At 38.8% G+C, this 20,853-nt stretch overlaps 1 protein-coding gene across 4 annotated transcripts in view; it reads right to left on the reverse strand.

Moving 5' to 3' along the window:
* The window catches only part of PLEKHA1 (pleckstrin homology domain containing A1), a 55,173-nt gene extending 37,505 nt beyond the window's left edge, over nt 1–17,668 (reverse strand). For 2 of the 4 annotated variants that reach the window (XM_012781289.3, XM_076009729.1), the window contains exons 1-2: nt 17,440–17,666; nt 2,430–2,590 (exon numbers count right to left, since the gene is read on the reverse strand). In XM_012781289.3, coding sequence (XP_012636743.1) covers nt 2,430–2,570 — 141 coding nt within the window. In that variant the 5' untranslated portion in view covers nt 2,571–2,590; nt 17,440–17,666. Of the gene's footprint in view, nt 1–2,429; nt 2,591–17,439 lie in introns of all 4 variants that reach the window. The other 2 variants (XM_012781287.3, XM_012781286.3) reach the window with 2 other exon arrangements.
* Between the last annotated feature and the right edge of the window lie 3,185 nt (nt 17,669–20,853).

Consider the following 20,853-nt stretch of genomic DNA (forward strand, 5'->3'; position numbering starts at 1 on the left):
TGGCTTTAACAAAGTTCATGTGAAAAAGACCTAGCTGAGCACAAATCTTAATAAATACTCTCCCTGCTATAGCCAAAATAAAGCATTCTCCAACTACACCACAGGTTCTCTTGTTCTGATTTCTTTGCCTCATTATTCTTTGACTACTTCTCTACCTCTTAGCCAAAATTATATCCAACCTTCTAGGTCAAATTCAAATATTACCATCTACATCAAGACTTCAACATCCTCTACTTGCTATCATTGCAACCTTCCTCTGAATTCCAAGTTCATGCTTCATTCAGGATAATAAATATATCCTATTTTGTACTTATCTTCTTCTTTTAGTTCTGTTAATTTGGAAGTACCAATAAAAGGAGGAATTATAAGAAGAATCTATTATGCACGAAAATAGAAAAACAAGGAGTTTTAAGTACAATTCAGGAGAAACCATATATAAGTCAATTGGACCTTATGAAGTGAAAGAGACAAATCAGGGAGAAGAGTTCAACATAGGCAGAACCGTGCAATGACCAAAAGGATGAAGAGAACCAGGAACAAACAGGAATCCAGTTAACAGGAATTAGGGGGAGTCAAGGAGGATGATGTCTCTACTTTAGGAAATGGAGTTTCTAAGGGGATTGTGACCTAATTACAGACAAAAGAGAGGAATATGATTTATATTAAAAAAAAAAAAAAAGATAAACATGAACTTTTGCTTTTTGCTGATCTGTTGTTTCTCCCACAGACCCTCATCAAGTAAATAAGGGTAATAATCACGTAGTTGCATAGCCAGATGGCTACCATGCAAGAAGGCCGATTACAACCAGAGATAAAGGAGAAAAATAGGATGTCAATAACCTCTATAAAGATAGTGATAGAAAACAGATCGTTCCCACCAAAAAAAAGTATCATACAAAGTCAGTACTCAAATCATATAAACTGAATTAACATACAAATTATCCTCCAGAATTTGAAAGGCTACCCGTGCATAAAGGACTAAAATTTACTTTACAAGAGAATCAGAGGTAAAAATAGAATTAATGTGTAGAAGACACAAGGAATTAGATTTTGGGTCACAGAAAAAAAAATGATTGAAGCTGTCCCCACTATAATATTTTTTAGTAACATGTAGTTCAAACAACAGCTAAAATAAAGACCAGGGATGGATGGATTTCTTAACTTAAGGAGATTAAATTAACACTAAAGTCCCTTACAACTCAAATTTTATATAAACAAATGCGCATGCATTAGCATGTATGTGTCTTATCTAATCAAAAATCAGTAGATAGCAGTAAAGAATACTGGAGTAGTTATCAGGAGATCTAGCTGCTGTTCTGTGAAACAAAAGAGAACCTCCTACAAGTCCCCGCTCTTCCCTAGACTTTCCATTCCTCACTTCAACAAGAAGCCACCAGACAAAATCAGTTCAGAAGTTCGCTAGGGATTCATCCCTTGCTTTGCATGTATTTCCTTGCAACATATATGTCCATTTTCAACTTTTATAAAAATTTTTACTTGGAGATAAAGAGTTCTATAGGTAAAGAAAGTTTAAAACTACTCAACAGATGATCTCTAATCTCAGGTCTCTCATAGATCTTAAAATGAGGATTCTGATTTTTAATTTATGACATTTACCCCAAGAATTTGCAAGACAACAATAAAATCAAAATGCATTTCAGGCCGGGCATGGTGGCTCACGCCTGTAATCCTAGCACTCTGGGAGGCCCAGGCGGGTGAATTGCTCGAGGTCAGGAGTTCGAAACCAGCCTGAGCGAGATCCCGTCTCTACTAAAAATAGAAAGAAATTAATTGACCAACTAAAATATATATATATATATACAAAAACTTAGCCGGACATGATGGCACATGCCTATAGTCCCAGCTACCCGGGAGGCTGAGGCAGTAGGATCACTAGAGCCCAGGAGATTGAGGTTGCTGTGAGCTAAGCTGATGCCACCACACTTACTCTAGCCTGGGCAACAAAGTGAGACTCTGTCTCAAAAAAATAAAAATTAAAAAAAAATGCATTTCACTTCAGGGATGACATCACAATGACTGGCACTCAAGGCTAACACTACAAGATGAAAGGACTACATGTGTGCAAGAGTACTAGTTATTTATTAAACGACAGCAGTCTCTATCCCTAGATACAGCATCTTAAATCTAAATGAGTTAAGAATTTTCTACCAGAGAGCGCCTTTTTCTAACAAAGAAGGCAAAAACATATACAAAGGCATGAATTTTTATCAAACAAACTTAGTTTCACCTTCTGAATTTCAAACAAGACAGAAGGGATCAGGGGTGCAGGGCAGGAGAGTAGAGCCAATGGAAATAAATTTAAATATATATCATTGAGGAAGACAAATCCTAAAACCAGTATGGTATGTTAAATACTAAAATAAATAAAACATTTCTATGCTTTTAAAATCCTTCTGGATTTTACAAACCTGTGGGTTATCCATGTACCATACGAAACTGTCTTCTCTAGTATCCAGTATGAAGTACCTTCGAAGAAATTTACCACTGTTTTCATTTTCTTCAATGTCTAGAAAACCACAAATGCGATTCTGACGATCCACATAAGGCATTTCTGGGCTTGAACATTACACTGTAAAACACAAACATTAACAGTAAGCTCCTTATGAAAAAAAGAATATTTCTCAGTGGACTACAAGCTCAAAATGCACCATGGTATACAGTCTGTTCAACAAGGAGCCTACTTTCCAGCATTAAGTGGGGCCCATTAGTATTAATACACACCAACATCCCAAGCATTGGCAAAAATCACTTTTGAATTAAGTTTATTATGAGTGATTACTAAACCTAACTGTTCACATTAATAGGGACAAAGGAGAGCTACTGAATAATTTCTTACTTCTTTCCTAAAATAAACCCAGATAAGCCAAAAAATTAGCCATCCAAACTTAAATTTCCTCATTTACAAATCAAGATAAACCACCCTTTAGATTTATGATATTTTAAAATTCATAAAATAACAATAGTAGTCCATGTATTTACCTCTTTTAATCTCCAAAACAACCCTATGAATACACATCATCATCTTCATCATACAGATAAGGAACTTAACACTGAAAGGGAAAGCGGCTTTCTAAAATTACAGAACTAGTACGTAAAGAATCAAAACCTGAACCCAGATTCTTGGGCTATACAGTTCATATCCACTGTCCTGTCTCACTAAAATCCTTTGAATTGTTAAAACTAAAGTGAATTGAGGTAAACTTAGCTAACATAATGGAAAAAGACATAAGCAGGTATGATATGCTTCCTGATGGAAGGCATAAACATTACCTATGAAGGGAACATATAACAAAATAAAATTTACCAAAATTTGATCTAGTAGTCATTAGGATTTGAATTGGTATATCCAAATACCAATTTACAGGAAAAGAAGAACACAGGAACATACTAAACTGCACCACAGGAATTCAATCAACAAATGCTAGACTGTGAGAAACAAAAGGACAAACAACCCAGTTTCTTTAGCAAATAAATTACTACAGGGGAAAAACAGAAAGATTAAAATAGATTTCATTAAAAGGCATATCATATTCTGATCTGTTGTATTTACTAAAGTTAAAAACCATAACCTGGGTAAAAATCAGTATTTCTAACCATCTTTTCTCTTGAAGTCATAGGTATGTGATTCCTTCCCAGTGTAATGCTTAGTCCAAATCTGCTGTTCCTACTCTGCTCCCATCACATCTTCTGGCAGGATGAATTTATGTAACTAGCACTTCATTTAGAGGTTCAAGGTAAATTTAACTCACAGTGAAAATCCAATTACAATGTACATATAATGTATACCTACATCACTATTCTGTATGAAGTCAGACAAATGATGAAACAGCAAAAAGTTTTAAAATAAAGCCATCTATTAAGTATGTGTGTTGTTATAAAGCTGACACTTAGATGAAATAATTTGTTTAATAAATTTACCCAAAGTTTTAAAAAATTTCTAAAATGTAATCAAAGCTTGAAAAATCAATACACTACACTAGCATATACCGCAGGTAAAAACTATCAACTTGTGTGGTACTGCCATGAGGACACAGACCAATGGAAAAAAATTGAAGCAAACCTCTATGTCTATGGTCAATTTTCAACAAGGGTGCTAACACCGTTCAATAGGAAAAGAATAGCATCTTCAACAAATGGTACTCGGTAGAACTGGATATCCAAATGTAAAAGAATGAAGCTGGACCCCTACCTCAGACCGCATACAAAAATTAAGTCAAAATAGAGTAACATCTAAATATAAGAGGTAAAATCATAAAACTTTTAGAAGAAAATATACAGGTAAATCTCAATGTTGGATTTGACAATGAATTCTTAGATATAACACCAAAAGCATGAACAACAAGAATAAGATAAATTTGACTCCATCAAAATTAAAAACTTTTGTATATCAAAGGATATCAAGAAAGTCAAAATACAACCTATACGATGGAAGAAAATATTTGCAAATTATACACAAGGATCTAGTATTCAGAACATATAAATAACTCTAACAACTCAACAGCAAAACACAAACAACCCAATTTAAAAATGGGCAAAAGACCTGAAGAGACATTTCTCCAAAGAAGATACATAAATGGCCAACAAGAACTTAAAAAGATGCTCATTATCATTAGGGAAACCCAAATCAAAACCACAAGGATATATTATATTACTTCACACCTACTAGGATTTAAAGAGAAAAATAGTAAATACTGGCAAGAACATGGTGAAATTAGAACCCTCCTACATTGCTGGTGGAAATATAAAATAGTACAACACTAAAACAGTTTGGCAGTTTTTCAAAAGTTAAATTACCATAGGACCCAGCAATTCCACTCCTACTTCATTTCATAGCACTTCCTTTTATCACATTCTGCAGATATCATGTATTTTACAAATTGAAAGTTTGTGGCAACCCAGCATTGAGCAAGTCTACTGGTACCATTTTTTCCAACAGCATGTGTTTACTTCTGTCTCTGTGTCACACTTTGATAATTCTCACAATATTTCAAACCTTTTCATTATTATTATATCTGTTACAGTGATCTGTGATCTTCGATGTTACTACTGTCATTGTTTTGGAGTGCCATAAACCATGCCAATATAAGATGTTGAAAATCAATAAATGTTGTGTGTTCTGACTGCTCCACTGATCAGGTATTCCCCTCATCTCTCTCTCTTTCCTCTCTCTTTGGACCTCCCTACTGCCTGAGACACAATATTGAAATTAGAACAATTAATAACCCTACAATGGCCTCTAAGTGTTCAAGTGAAACGAAAAGAGTCACACATCTCTCACTTTAAATCAAAAGCTAGATATGATTAAGCTTAGTAAGGAAGGCATGTCAAAAGCCAAAACAGGCTAAAAGCAAGGTCTCTTGCAGTTACCCAAGTCGTGAACAGGAAATTAAAAGAACTACTCCTGTGAAAACACAAATGATATTAATAAGAAAGAGAAACATCCTCATTGCTCATATGGAGAAAGTTTTAGTGGTCTGGATAGAAGATCAAACCAGATACAACATTCCCTCAACCAGACACATTCCCTTAAGCTAAAGCCTAATCCAGAACAAAACCCTAACTCTCTTCAATTCTTTGAAGGCCAAGAGAATTAAAGAAGCTACAGAAGAAGCTAGCAGAGGCTGGTTCACGAGGTTTAAGGAAAAAAGCCATGTCCATAACACAAAAGTACAAGGTGAAGCAGCAAGTTATCCAGATGATCTAGCTAAGATCATTGAAGGTTATTACACTAAGGAAGAGATTTTCAATGTAGATGAAATAGTCTTCTACTGGAAGAAGATGCTGTCTAGAAGCTAAAGAGAAGTCAATGCCTGGCTTCAAAGCTTCAAAAGAAAGGCTGGCTCTCTCTTGTTAGGGGCCAATACAGCTGGTAACTTGAAATTGAGCCAATCAATGCTCATTTACCATTCTGAAAATCCTAGGGCCCATAAGAATGATGCTAAATCTACTCACCTGCTCTCTATAAATGAAACAACAAAGCTTGTATGACGGCACATCTGTTTACAGCATGATTTACTGAAAATATTAAGCCCACTTTTGAGATCTCCTGCTCAGAAAAGAGAGTCCTTCCAAAATATCACTGCTCATTGACAATGTACCTGGTCACCCAAGAGCTCTGATGCTGATATAAAAGGAAGTTAATGTTGTTTTCCTGTCTGCTAAGACAACATCCATTCTGCAGCCCATGGATCAAAGAGTAATTTTGATTTTCAAGTCTTATTGTTTCAGAAATACATTTTGTAAGGCTATGGTTGCCATAGATAGTGATTCCTCTGACGGATTTGGGCAAAATAAATTGAAAACCTTCTGGAAAAGATTCGTCATTCTAGATGTCATTAACAATAGTTGTGCTTCATGGGAGTAGAGAAAGAAAGAAAAGAAAAGAAAAGAAAAGAAAAGAGAAGAGAAGAGAAGAGAAGAGAAGAGAAGAGAAGAGAAGAGAAGAGAAGAGAAGAGAAGAGAAGAGAAGAGAAAAAACAAACAAACAAACAAACAAACATACATTAATAGGAGTTTGGAATTGGAAGAAGTGGATTCCAGCTCTCATGGATGACTCTGAGAGGTTTAGGACTTCAGTATTGCCTGAAGAGGTAACTGAATCACTGCAATCTCATGATAAAATTTAAACAGAGAAGAGTTGCTTCTTATGGATAAACAAAGAAAGTGGTTTCTTAAGATAGAATCTATTCTTAGTGAAGATACTGCAAGCGTGGCTGAAATGACAACATACATAAGACTGTTACATAAACTAAGGGATAATGCAGTAGCAGGGTTTGAGAGGATTGACTCCACTATTCAAAGTTCTACTGTAGATAAAATGCTACAGAACATTAAAAAGCATCTCATGCTACAGAGAAATCTTTCATGAATAAAAGTGCCCATCAATGCAGCCAACTTCATTGCTGTCTTTTTTTTTTTTTTTTTTTTTTTTTTGAGACAGAGTCTCGCTTTCTTGCCTAGGCTAGAGTGAGTGCCGTGGCGTCAGCCTAGCTCACAGCAACCTCAAACTCCTGGGCTCAAGTGATCCTCCTGCCTCAGCCTCCCAAGTAGCTGGGACTACAGGCACAAGCCACCATGCCCGGCTGATTTTTATATATATATATATTAGTTGGCCAATTAATTTCTTTCTATTTTTATGGTAGAGACGGGGTCTCGCTCAGGTTGGTTTTGAACTCCTGACCTTGAGCAATCCGCCCGCCTCGGCCTCCCAGAGTGCTAGGATTACAGGCGTGAGCCACCGCGCCGGGCCTCATTGCTGTCTTATTTTAAGAAATTGCCAGAGCTACCCCAACCTTCAGCTACCACTACTCTGATCAGTCAGCATCTACCAACATCAAGGCAAGACCCTCTACCAGCAAAAAGATTATAACTTTCTGAAGGCTCAGATGATTTTTGGTATTTTTTAGTAATAAAGTATTTTAAAATTATTTTATGTACACTTTTTAGACCTAATGCTATAATATACTCAATAGACTACAGTATAGTGTAAACATAACTCTTATATACACTAGGAAACCAAAAAAAAATTGTGTGTGATTTGTTTTATTGTGATATTCACTTTATTGAGATGGTCTGGAACTGAACCCACAATACCTCCAAGGTATGCCTATACATACTCAGAATTAAAAACAGGTACTCAGGCAAACCCTCGTACATAATGTTTATGGTAGCACTATTCATGCATAGCCAGAAAATGGAAACAAACCAACCATCTATCAACAGGTGACTGGTTAAATAAAGTATATACATACAATGGAATACTTTTCAGACATAAAAAGGAAAGAAGTACTGATACATGCTACAATCTGGATGAACCTTGAAAACACTATGTTACGTGAAAAAAGCAACAAAAAAGGCACATATTACATGAATCTATTTATATGAAAAATCCAGAATAGATAAATACAGAGAGACAGAAAGCAGATTGGTAGTTGCCAGAGGCTGGGGGAAGGGTGAAATAGGGAAGGGCTGCCTATGACGGTGATGAAACTATCTTGACACTAGATACAGGTGATGGTTGCACAATACTGTGAATGTATTAAATGCCACTGACTTGTACACACTAAAATGACTAATCTTATGTTAATTTCACCTGACTGAAAAAAAATTAAAAGATGTTTTAATGTTACTTACTAGATAATTTCTATAATGACTGCCCCAAATGCATTTATTTTACTTCTTAGCTTTAAAAAGTAGACCAAATAAATTATCTAGTTGAAAAACTCAATTTCTTGGACTGCTCAGTCTAGAAGAAGTTGGCTGTCATATAGGAAATTTGACTACCTTGAGACTGCTCTCTTGTGTGAAAGCCAATTAGTCCCATGGAGAATCTGTGTGGAGAGACCTAATGTAAAAGCTAAAACAATAAAGCTTATAGAAGAAAATATAAGATAAAGTCTTCATGACCTTGGGGAAAGACAAAGATTTCTAAAACAAGACACAAAAAGCCTGAACTATATAACAGTTAATATACTGAACTTAATTAAAATTAAAAACCGCTGCTCTTCAAAAGACACCATAAAGAAATGAAAAGGCATGCCACAAAATGAGAGAAAATATTCAGTGTACAAGTATCTATAAAACAACTGATATCTAGGACTAGGCAGATAACTATTACAATTCACTAATAAGGCCAGGCGTGGTGCCTCACGCCTGTAATCCTAGCACTCTGGGAGGCCGAGGCAGGAGGACTGCTTGAGGCCAGGAGTTAAGATCAGCCTGAGCAAGAGCAAGACCCCGTCTCTACAAAAAATAGAAAAATTAGCTGGGCATGGTGGGGCATGCCTGTAGTCCCAGCTACTCTGGAGGCTGAAGCAAGAGGATCACTTGAGCCCAGTAGTTTCAGGTTGCAGTGAGCTATGATGATGCCACTGCACTCTAGCCAGTGCAACAGAGCGAGACTCTGTCTCAGACAAAAAAAGACAAACCACCAAATAGGAAAATGTGCAAAGAACTTGGAACAGATAAGCTGACAAGATATACAAATAGTAAATAAGCACACAAAAAGATTCTCATCATCGTTAGGAAAGTACTGTAAATAAAACCATAAGATACCACAACATACCTACTAAAACAGCTAAAACAAAAACAAAAAAATCATGACAATACCAAATGCTGTCAAAGATATGAAACCAATGAACTCTCATACACTGTTGGTGGGAAAACAGTTTGGCAGTTTCTTACAGTTAAACATACCCTTACAATATAACCCAGCAATTCCACTCCTAGGTATTTATCCTAGCGAACTGAAAGCTTATATGCACACAAAATCCTGGATACAAACATTTATAGCAGCATTATTCATAATTATGCAAAATTAGGCAAAAAAAGAAAAACAGAAATAACCCAAATGTCCTTCAACTGGTGAATGAATAAACTGTAGTACATCCAGTACAAATACTACTTGGCAATATAAAGGAACAAATTATTGACACGCACACAACAGTGACAAATCTCAAATGTATTTTGCTAAGAAGTAAAAGAAGCCAGACCAAAAAGATCATAGGGACAGAGAAAATATCAGTGGGTTGAAGCAAGAGTTGACTTCAAGGAGTAACTTTTGGGGTAATATAATTGTTCTGTACCTTGATTGTGGTGGGCAACATGAATATGCATTTGTCAAAACTAGAAGCTTCCGGCTGGGCGTGGTGGCTCACGCCTGTAATCCTAGCACTCTGGGAGGCAGAGGCGGGCAGATTGCTCGAGGTCAGGAGTTCAAAACCAGCCTGAGCGAGGCCCGTCTCTACTATAAATAGAAAGAAATTAATTGACCAACTAAAAATATATATACAAAAAATTAGCCAGGCATGGTGGCGCATGCCTGTAGCCCCACCTACTCGGGAGGCTGATACAGTAGGATCGCTTGAGCCCAGGAGATTGAGGTTGCTGTGAGCTAGGCTGACGCCACGGCATTCACTCTAGCCTGGGCAACAAAGTGAGGCTCTGTCTCAAAAAAAACAAAACAAAAAAACCGATAAGCCTATACATACTATAAAGAGTGAACTTAACTACATGCAAAGTAAAAAAACAAAAAACTACAGTGACAGAAAACAGATCAGAATTGATAGGGCTTGGGATGAGGAAAGGACTAATTACAAAGGAACATGAGGGAATTGTTTTTCATTCTGTTACTGTACAACTTGTAGAATTATACATTATAGAATAATGTAAATATATTGATAGTATTCATTATATTTAATATAGACACTAAGATTTTTTTTTTCTTTTTTTTTTTTTTTATTTTTTTTTTATGGATTCTGATCTGTTGGAAAATATAGACACTAAGATTTTTACAGTGAGAGAAAATAGGTACAAACATAAAGGAAAAATCTGTGCACAATGTATCTGAATTAGAAATACTATGAACTCATGATCTCTGAAAATATGACGGTAATAGAAAATCACTTTGCAATCCCAATGTAATCACTGATTTAAGCAAGCAAGAACACTAAGTGAACACTAAAACAAGATGAAATGTTAGGGAGGAGAATATTCATAGTTTCAAAATATAACACCACAGTTTTCTTACTAATTACAAAGAGGAAATGTATCTTTACAATGGAGAGATCTTATACCCCCCACTTTTACCAAATGATTTAGTATCTAATGAATCTAGAAGCTAAGTACTAATGGATACTACCTCTCTCTTAACAGAACATGTATTATCTGATTGCACTGATATAAAATATCCAGAATGGGCATATCCATAAAGACAAAAAGCAGATTAATGGTTACATAGGTATGGGAGGATAGGAGGGAAATAAGGAGTTGCCTAGGGATGGGAAGATACAGGGTTTATTTTGGGGTTGATAAAAAGATTCCAAAACTAATTGTGGTGATAGCTGCACAACTGCGAATACACTAAAAACTACTGAAATGTACACTTTACACGGACAAATTATATGGTGTAAATTATATCTCAATAAAACAAACAAACAAAAAACCAAAGAAAGAATTACAACTGTCTTTCATTCTGGAGCACATTAGAAACCCTAAGGAACATTCCCCCTCACAGAACTCTGATAGTTCCCGGATTGCACCAGGAAGTGGTCTGTGGACCACTTCTCTACACAGACTCAGTCTCTTGGTGAGCTCACTCATTCTCAGAAGTCTCAATATTGATGACTTTCCAAACTGGTATGTCCAGCCTTGAACACTCTGCTGAACACCATACACATGTGCAGACATCTCAAACTTAACAAACTGAGCTTCAAATATTCCCCTCAGAAACCTGATCCTCCCTGTCTTCACCATTTCAGTAAATTGCCACTCCCTTCTTCCAGTTGTTCAGGCAAAACATCTTGAAGGCACACTTGATTAAGTCTTCTTTCTCTCTCACACTCCATGTCCAATCCATCAACAAATCCTGTTGACTCTATCTTCAAAACATATCCAGAATCCCACCACTTCTCGCCACGTGCTGCCACTCTGGTCCAAGTTACCATCACCTCCCACCTGTATCACTGCAAGGGCCTACGTGCTTCTGCCCTTGCCCCACTTCAATCTATTCTCAACACAGAGTCAAAGTGATCCCATTAAAACATACAGTAAAGTGTTTATTCAATAAATACATATTACTACTTGTGAAGCACTATTCTAAACATTTATATATTAGTTTATTTAATCCTTATAACAATAATTTCACAGATGAGAAAACTAAGGAAGTAGCAGCACCAGGATTCAAACTAGAGTCTGGTTGTAGAGCCATATTTGTCAATACTATGTAATACTGCCCTCTGCTCAAAATCTTCAAAGCAATGATGTCAACCTCAGCTGCTTATTACAATTACCTGGGAGTTTTTAAAAATCCTGATGCCTAGACTGGGTGCCACTCCCCCACTACTAACCACTTAAATTAGAAACTTTAGGATGGGATTCAGATATCAGTACTTTTTAGAAGTTTCCCAGGCAATTCTAATATTCAGCCAAGGTTGAGAACTATCGTTTTAGCAGGATCCCATCTCAAAGTAAAAACCTAAAAAATCAAAGCCTTTATAAAAATACCTACAGGCCTCACCTTTCCCCTCACACCATTCCAATCACCTCCTCATCACTGAACTCAACAGACAAGCTCCCCTCCCAGGAGATTTTAACTCAAATGTCACTTTTTCAGTGAAGCCTTTCCTTAAGATCTTATCTAAAATTGCAAATCCTCCAAACTGTCCTGCCACTTCCTATCACCCTTCCCTGCTTTATATTTCTCCTTAGCATCTGTTGATATCTAACAAATGATATGCTTTACTTATTTACCTGTTTCTTGCCTATTTTCCCCACACTAGAATATAGGCTTCATGAAAGCAGGGATTTTTTCCTGTTATTTACTGTAGTTTCTTCAATGCCTAAAACAGTGGCTGGCACATGGAAGGCACTCAATAAGTATTTCTTGAATGAAGTATAAAGCAACCCATAATTACTGCATCAAAGATAGTTTAAGCTTCCAGAGAGAAAGCTACTTTTTCTTCATCAGACAAGAAATCATTTAGCAGATTTAACTGGTTTGTTTAAAGGAAAAAAGGTTCAAACACTATATTTCTGTTTGAATGTATATTCTTAGTAAAGTTAGTATGAGGCAAAAACAGATAAAATGATATTATTAAACCCCCCACCACCACCACCACCAAATTTATCCTTCGGCTTTACTTACTGACTCTGAGGTCCTACAAATCAGTCATAAGTTACAATATTCACAGTTAACAATACTTTATGAGTCAGAAACCAGAAAGTAAGCCAAAAAAAAAAATCAGAAAAAGATAAAAAGGACATAAAGAAAAAAAGAAAAATTGAATTCTGCACAGTGAGACCTTATCAGGCCCACAGGACTTTAGTATTTTTTAACAGATACCAAGTGGGACTAACTAGTCCTGTTGTTGGTCCATAATCATTGACAAACACAAAGCCGAGGATATATAGACATCATGGATCATACTTCTGTGGAGTAGGGAACGGCTCTGGCATCCTAACCACCATCTTACCATCCTTTCACTCTGTAAAAGCAGTTGACAGAAGACAGAAAAAGAACTAGAAGTCTTCCAAGCCTTCAGGAAGACCACAGGAACACAGGAAAAGGAGAGAGATGTTAATCCCAAAACAGTGGCAGAGGCTTCCAAAGGAAATCATTCACCAAGGTCAGAAGTGCCTAGAAAAAGAATCAACTGGCCTCTTATTCTCCAGTTTGATGTCTGCTTGTGCAGTAGACTAAAGGACTGACCTGTGCCTATTTGAGCAGGGGGATGAAGAGAATTGATAAGAAATGGCAGGACACAGAAACGGTGCAGACTTAAGCAGTCTGTATGCCACCATTTGGCATCTCAAGGAAGTGAGTTTCAGTGGGCTAAGGGGAAACTGTAGAAGTACCTGGACTAGAGTTGTCTTGCCATCACCCAAAAATCTGGCTGTAGAGAGAAAAGATCCCCACTCCAACTCACCCCACACACTCACAGTAAGCAGAGGGTGGACTGACAGGTGTATAGGATGAGAAAGGTTTAGCCACAGAAATTTTCATATCCAAGAACTGTGCAGTAGGAGTCTCCCTAAAAGATCTCACCAAAAATATCAGTTTGCTTGCCTGTTGGTAGACATCAATGGCCCGCCAAAGTTAATCAAGAGACAGCTTTAGTAGCCCCATACAACAAATACTTATCTTTTTCCATTTCTCTTCTGACTAATCCTTGCCCAAGTAGATCCCTGAAGAGGGAAAGAGGTATCCCAGGAGCATACCACAATCCCTCTCTATAAGCGCTTCAGGCAGTAAGTAGTAGCCAGACAGTAGGGGTGAGGGAGGAAAAGAGCTTTAAATTGAATACGAGATTGAAGGCTTAAACTGGAATAGATTAGAATACAGCTTATAATAGCTGTAAATGATTTTAAAAAAGCTATCATTCACCCATGATGTCATGAGGCAGAGGGAAGGAGAGACAGGGAGATACTACAGAGCACAGTTAAAGGCAGTGAATGGTGAAAATGAAAGCTGTCTTACCTTTGTTCTCACTAAGCTCAGACTGCTCAATAAGGTGATGACATATGGAAAAGCATTCCCACCCTTAGTAATGGGAGGGAACACCTGACATAGAAATTCTCATGGGTGATCTACTGTAGCGGGTAAGATGCTACATTAGAAGCCTTATAACATCGCTTACAATTCTAGTGCCTGTGATTGTCCTTTCCTTCAAGAGGTTAAATTGAACCCAGATCAATGAGTTCAATGGTTAAAAGGCTAGGTTGCCTAAATGGCTAACACAACACTTTTTGGAGAATAAAGCAATCAGATTGACAAGTCTAATAAGGGTTCCATGTAAGAAATGATACTTTACTCTAAAACTTATTTAATTAAAAAAATTGCTAAATGACTCTGACTTACATTCAGCAGAAATTCTAGTATAAAGAAAACTTATGATATAAAATCCCCAAAACACCATCTTCCTGAATCAAAGCAATTCAATTAATCAAAAATGTTACTAAAATAAATAATATATATTTGCTTAAACATCTTCTACGAATTACAAACTCACATATTCTTTATCACACAGCACCTACAAGAAAAAAAATATTACTTAGGATTAAATGGTTTAATGTTACCCATTAAGTGTGACAGTTCTGCTATAACAAATATCAACAGGAAGCTGTTTACATAAAACAGTCCATATTTTTATGTTTCTAAAAATAATTAAGCATTGTAGATAAGCATCTAAAACTACTAAAACTTTATGCCCCAAGAATTCCCTTCAGATACTATGTCAATAAATTTGCAAATGCTGTGTACATACTCACAAATGGTCAAAAGACCTAATACCAAATTTTAATATCTATCTCCTACTGAAGTTACGTTATGGTGGTATCACTACAGATCCGAAATTTTAAAGATTTTAAAAATCTTGAAATTTAAAATTAAATTTTAATATTACCAAAAGTAAATTGCTCCAGGGTGTGAAAAAGTAATTATTTGTATATTACTTCAGCTCAGAGCAGGAATCAGCTGGGAAGTACACAGGGCAGTTATTGCTATCGTACTTGAAATTTTCTAGTAAAAGCAGAGTATGAGTAATTATTATCACATATGAATAATTACTATATTATATTTGGAAAACTATCTCAAATCTCAGAGTTATTTAAATAAGAACAACAATTTAACATTAAGCAGTATGTCAATGTCAAAGTCTGACTTAAATTATGCTAATAAATTATTTCTTAGATTTCATTCTGGTTTACAAATTACCATACAGCCAAAATAACTGTGGGATTTGCAATATAAGAATAACAATAAATAACTTTCAGGCTTAAGTGAAAAAATCACTTTTTAAAAAGCTTCATTAAATGTTTGTAGGGAAAACGTCCATGTAAAATGTAAAAATGTAAGATGTTTCCACCTTTCCCAAGTATCTTCCTAGGAGTCAGTATCATCACATCCTATATGTTATCAACCAACACTTGAATATTGTACATGAAAGAAAATAACCCAATGCTATTCTTAACATCCTTAAACACTTCTAAAAAGGTCCTTCCGGCTTATGAACTCATAGCAGTTTCCTCACAATTGTATACTTATCCTGTTTCACTGTCTCTCCTAGTCTCTGACAAACTCAAATTTATACACCATCTCTTTCCTATGTTGTTACATTGCTAAAACTGGGGGAAAAGATACAAACCTGCTACTTGCCTCCCAAAAGCAACAATAAAAATACTAATTAACAAGATAAAGCCTGATAGAAGTGTGTGTGTGTCTCATGTTCTTAATGTCACAAAGTCAAAAGGATAACAGCCATATACCTTGATATAGCTACACTCTGCAAGAGGAACTTGTCAGTGACTACGCTATAGGGTTTATAGCACTATAAAATAAATTACTGCATTAACTCAAATTCTGTCAAGCTTTGAGTATTTTTGTTTAAATGTATTAGTACTCTAAAATGTAATTTCCCTTGGTTAGATTTGGCCAAGATAAGAAATACTTAAACTAATTCTATTTTTTTTTTTTTTTTGCCACAAGCCTGTCAACATGAAAAATTAAGAGTATGAAAAATAGGCATCTTGGTCAGAGCAAATCTTACTATTTTTGCAATAGCAGTTCTTCAAGCTCTTCAGATTGTTAAGAAAAATATAGTTTTACAAAATGATTTTTTAAAAGTTTTTATGTGAATCACATAACGCTTATCCAAATTTCGCTGTGAATTATTTCAATGGCATTAAACTAACATAGAAAGTATGCAAGTTGTGTACTCCAGGGAAATAAAGCAGACTGATCAGTAGTTCTAAAATAAAAGACAATGGTATAATCCTTCAGAGTGCGCTGTCCGCTCCACTCACTAAACACACAGGAAATAAGATTTTCTATTTGGAAAACTAATTCATAAAGGGCACTGACTTCATTAAAGCAAAGGAAATCTTATAAAACAGACAAAGAGCGATTGTAAAATAAGAAACAAGTAGCATAAAACTGGAAGGTGAAACAGAAGAAGAAAAATCGCGTGAATTGCCCGAACATTTATCCCTTTAATCTCTTCTTGGACCTCTCCCCAACCGGAGCGATCGAGTTTCATTATTTGCTGGCCCAGGCCGTGGCAGACGCTCGGCTTCGGGGCACGGCATGACTAGAACTCTACCAAAGGCAGCTGATGCCATAAAAAACAAGACCGCTTTCATTATGACAACACTTTCCTCTCTTTCCAGGATGGTCAATAGAAAGCGTACGAAACAGACCACAAACCACTCAAGGCGGCCCCAAAGCACTGCGGCTGGCAGCCGGCCTCAGGTTAAGAGACCTGCTTCTGGTCGCCTCGGTGGTCCCACCTGTGTGACCTTGGGCAAGTCACTTCCAACCGTCCCACTGGCCACCCGCACCGTGAAGGTGCGAAGGGAAATCACTAGCACCGCACGACTGACTCCGCGGCCCAGGGCGGAGGCGACTTGGGCCTGGGCAAGTCCTGAAGTGAAAGCGCATTAAAACACCAGAAGAGGATGCCCAGGGCCGAGCAGCCCCCGCGGGCGCAGCCCCAGAGCGAGCCACCCCGACAGGCGGCGCCGCCGCCGGGATCCCCGGACAGCTGGCCGCGCGCGCCACGTCCAGAGCGGTCTTTCCCCGGGGAGCAGGGCGCGACCGGACCTTCGAGCAGACACCTCAGGAGGCGTCCGACGCGCCGCCGCCGCCGAGGGCTGAGGTCGGAAAAATAATCAAGGACCAGGGGAAGGAGGACGCCGCCCGGAGCCCGCGCGCAGGTGAGGCTGGCCGGCGGCCTCGCCCAGGTGCGGCGCGCGCGGAGCGGACACGTTGGGAGGGGACGCCGCCCCGCATCCCGCCCGCCGGCCCCTCGGCGGACGCCGCTGCCCTCGCCTCAGCGGGGGCGGCGCTCCCGGAGCCCCGCCGCCGCCTGGCGCCCGGCCCCGACCCCCTCCCAGCGCCGCCACGCTCCTCACGCCAAACTTTACCGCGCTCTGGGCCCGGAGCACCCGCGCCGCCGCGGCCCCGGCTCTCACAGGCACCGAGCTGCCCCGAGCGGCGCCCACGACGGCCGCCCGCGCACTGCGCACGCGTCCCCGCGCCGCCTCAGCCCCCAGACGGCGGCCGAGATTCCGGAGCGGGCACTCCCAGCCGCGGAGACTACAAGTCCCGGCAAGCCCCGCGCGGCGCGGAGGCGAGCCGGCGTCTTCCTGGTCCCAGGGCGGCGGCCTCGCGGGCAATGGGGGGCTGCGCGCAGAGTGCTGGGCCCGCGGCCGCGCTGCTTCCTGGGATTCGTAGTTTTCAAGGACCACTGGGCTTGGCTCGGAGGTGGAACTCCGGGTCCTCTGATGTCATCGCCTAGAGCTGCGAAGCACAGGGATCTTTAAAAATAGGCTTCTTTAGTTTGCAGATAATTTGTTTGCAAGCTGTCCCACAATCGGTCCAAGTAGCACAAATTCGCTGCGGCGTGACTTGCAGAAAAATGCTTTACAGCTCTGCGCGCCAATTTTTCGCTCCTAGCTGTTTTTCTCTCCCTAGAAATGTAGTTCCACCTCCTACTTACAATGATGTTCGTAGTGCAGGAGGCTAAGAAAAACTTAAAGACGGATTAGTTGAAATTCTTTCAGGATGAATGGAGCATATATATGCATTCTCATAAATACTCGTAAATATTTCACGTATTTGTTGAGCACCTACTATGTACCAAGTACGGCAATAGGCAACTAGGTACTCATCTGTGCACAGGACAGACACTTTCGCCGCCCTTCGTGGAGCCTGCAGTCCACAAACAAGCAAGAACATTACAGATTTTAGTAGAATGGCAAGGCTCAGCAAGTTCAAGAGATGGTGGCAGGGAAGCCTCTTCAGAGAGCGTGATCAGGGTCAGTTCTTCAAGGAAGTAACATTCAAGCCAAAACCTGAAGAATGAGAAATATTCAGACATGCAAAAGAACTAGGAAAGAATTACATGCCACACCTTTCACAGCGCAGGCCACACTCTACATTCTCAATAAATATTTGTTCTTTTTGTGTCCTTCCCTTCCTCTCCCTGCACAACCTTAGATCACATCCTCCCCCCTTCAAAACCTTTACAAAATCTTTATCAACAACTTTCAGAATATCCTTCCTATGTGAAGATGTACATGAGACAAATCAATGTCCAGTGACAGGACAAGCTATGCAGCTGTTGGGACAGAAAACAGGAGGCAAATGCCAACGAGTCTGCTAACGTGGCTGGAATCCTGACTACTTAACTCCTTCTCTATTTGTGAACTGGGTTTGAAGTCTGGGCACTCAGCCTGGCCTCCTGATTTGCTTCTGTTTATGAGACATAAAATCAGATTTTGAGTTTGTCTCTATTTAAAGATTCTGAAGGAGTCAGGGCACAATGTAATCCTTGCACTTAGGAAGGCCGAGGCAGGAGAATTGATCAAGTCTGGGAATTTGAGACCAGCCCAATCAACACAGTGAGACCTCATCTGTCCAAAAATAAATAGAAAAATGAGCAGGGCATGTTGGTATATGTAAGTAGTCCCAGCTACTAGGAAGGCTGAGCCAGGAGGATTCCTTGAGCCCAGGAGTTTGAGGTTGCAGTAAGCTATAATGACACCACTGCACTCTAGCCCAGACAACAAAGGGAGACACTATCTCAAAAAAAAAAAAAAAACCCTAAAGGAAACTTACATTTTATCTCATCTGAATCAAAGGTGTAGTGAAAAACAGTCCTAGATTTACCTGTATAGACTTACCTTTCTGATCTTTAGTGACCTCAACTGTAAATGAGTATAATTCAGCCTGCCCAACTTAGAGTGTTCTCAGCATCTGATAAGCTGATGGAGGTGAAAACACCTTACAAATTGCACAGAATGCTCCCATGCTGCCTCTTTGGGACTGCTCATTTGCAATTGCTTTTCATCAAACATGACTGTTCTAATATCTTTTGAGAAATCTTAGCTGTGCAGCCTTGTGGACATCTGTCTCTTTGAGGTGCCTCATTTCCTCATCTGAATGATGATTGAAAAGGTTTGGCCTCAGCATAGTTTATAAAGTGGCCAGAAGAGACATTTTCCTTTGGTCCACACGGTGGGTTTGTATTGATTTAATCGAAAGTGTGATTGACATTTAAAAATAGAGAGATTTCACACAAAAATCCAGATGTCATCTGTCTGATCCCTCTGGACTTGGCTTGCCTTCCCTGGTTAGAAGTTCTGGAAGGAGTCTCTAGCTTTTTAGCTTTAGAATCCTAAAACATTCCAGATGGGATATTTGAGACAAATTTAAAAGACATTCCTTTTTTGTTTGAAATTCAAATTCAAATTTAGCGTGTTTTATTTGATCTGAAAATGCTAGCCCTGGAATCAGACCACTGAGGCAGAGAGCCTCTCACTCACCATAAGCTGGACCCAGAGGGAATCTTTTTCCTGATTGTTACTAACATTTGATATTGGGTGATTTAATATTGTTCCTTTGCATAACAAGACCCAAAGATTGTTTGACCTTAAGAGTCACATTTACATACAATGAAGAAAGCCAGAAAAGTGACTCAGTTTGCCCAAAGACACAGAGCAAGGTAATTCCAGGGCTACTTTGAGGTTGTGGTACAACTATAACCAGAACGTGATAGCTCAGACCAACCAATAAATGCAGAGACCAACAAAAAAAGCTCTCAGCTTTTCCTCTGGCCTTTTTTTTTTTTTTTTTTTTTGGATGGTGAGGTTTATTACATAAATGTACTTTTAGTGTTATTTAAAAAAAAAAAAAAAAGTATGTGGAAATGATAGCCTGGGAGTAAACCAAGAACACTCAGGACCCACTGAAGGCAATGAGAAATGCTGAAATATTCCATGGATACTTTTCATCTGAAGAAAAAAGGAGGACTCTGAATTCAAGGTTCTGCAATGTACCTTTAAAATATCACTATCACCATCATTGTGTTTGGGGCAGGTAATTACTTTGCTGTTTCATATGAAAGCATTTCTTGAACCCCTTCTACATGCTTAGTGCTAGTCCCTGGATCCTCCAGACAGACGTCAGCCCCTTGGAACAACACGAGTAGAGCAGGGTAGAGAAGTCCTGCAACTTATTCCAAAGGCACACACAGAATTACTGAGTGCTGGTCACCTCTCTAATGCTTGATTTCCCCTCTCTTCCTTGCTTTGTTTTTTTCTCCTTAGCAATGGTCACTTTGTCACATATTTTACACATATAATACATATGAATCTTATTGATCTTGTTTATTTCCTGCATGTCCCACTAGAATGTCACCTCCATGAGAACAGGGATTTTATCTGTTTTGTTCATTGTCCTATCCTTAGTGCCTAGAACAGAGATGTTTGCTGAATGATGAATGCCACCACCCCCTTTATGACGGAGTCAGAATCAGAAGTCAGGCAGAAGGAGCA

This window comes from Microcebus murinus, chromosome 14, assembly GCF_040939455.1.
Source record: "Microcebus murinus isolate Inina chromosome 14, M.murinus_Inina_mat1.0, whole genome shotgun sequence".
In the NCBI taxonomy this organism is placed as follows: Eukaryota; Metazoa; Chordata; class Mammalia; order Primates; family Cheirogaleidae; genus Microcebus; species Microcebus murinus.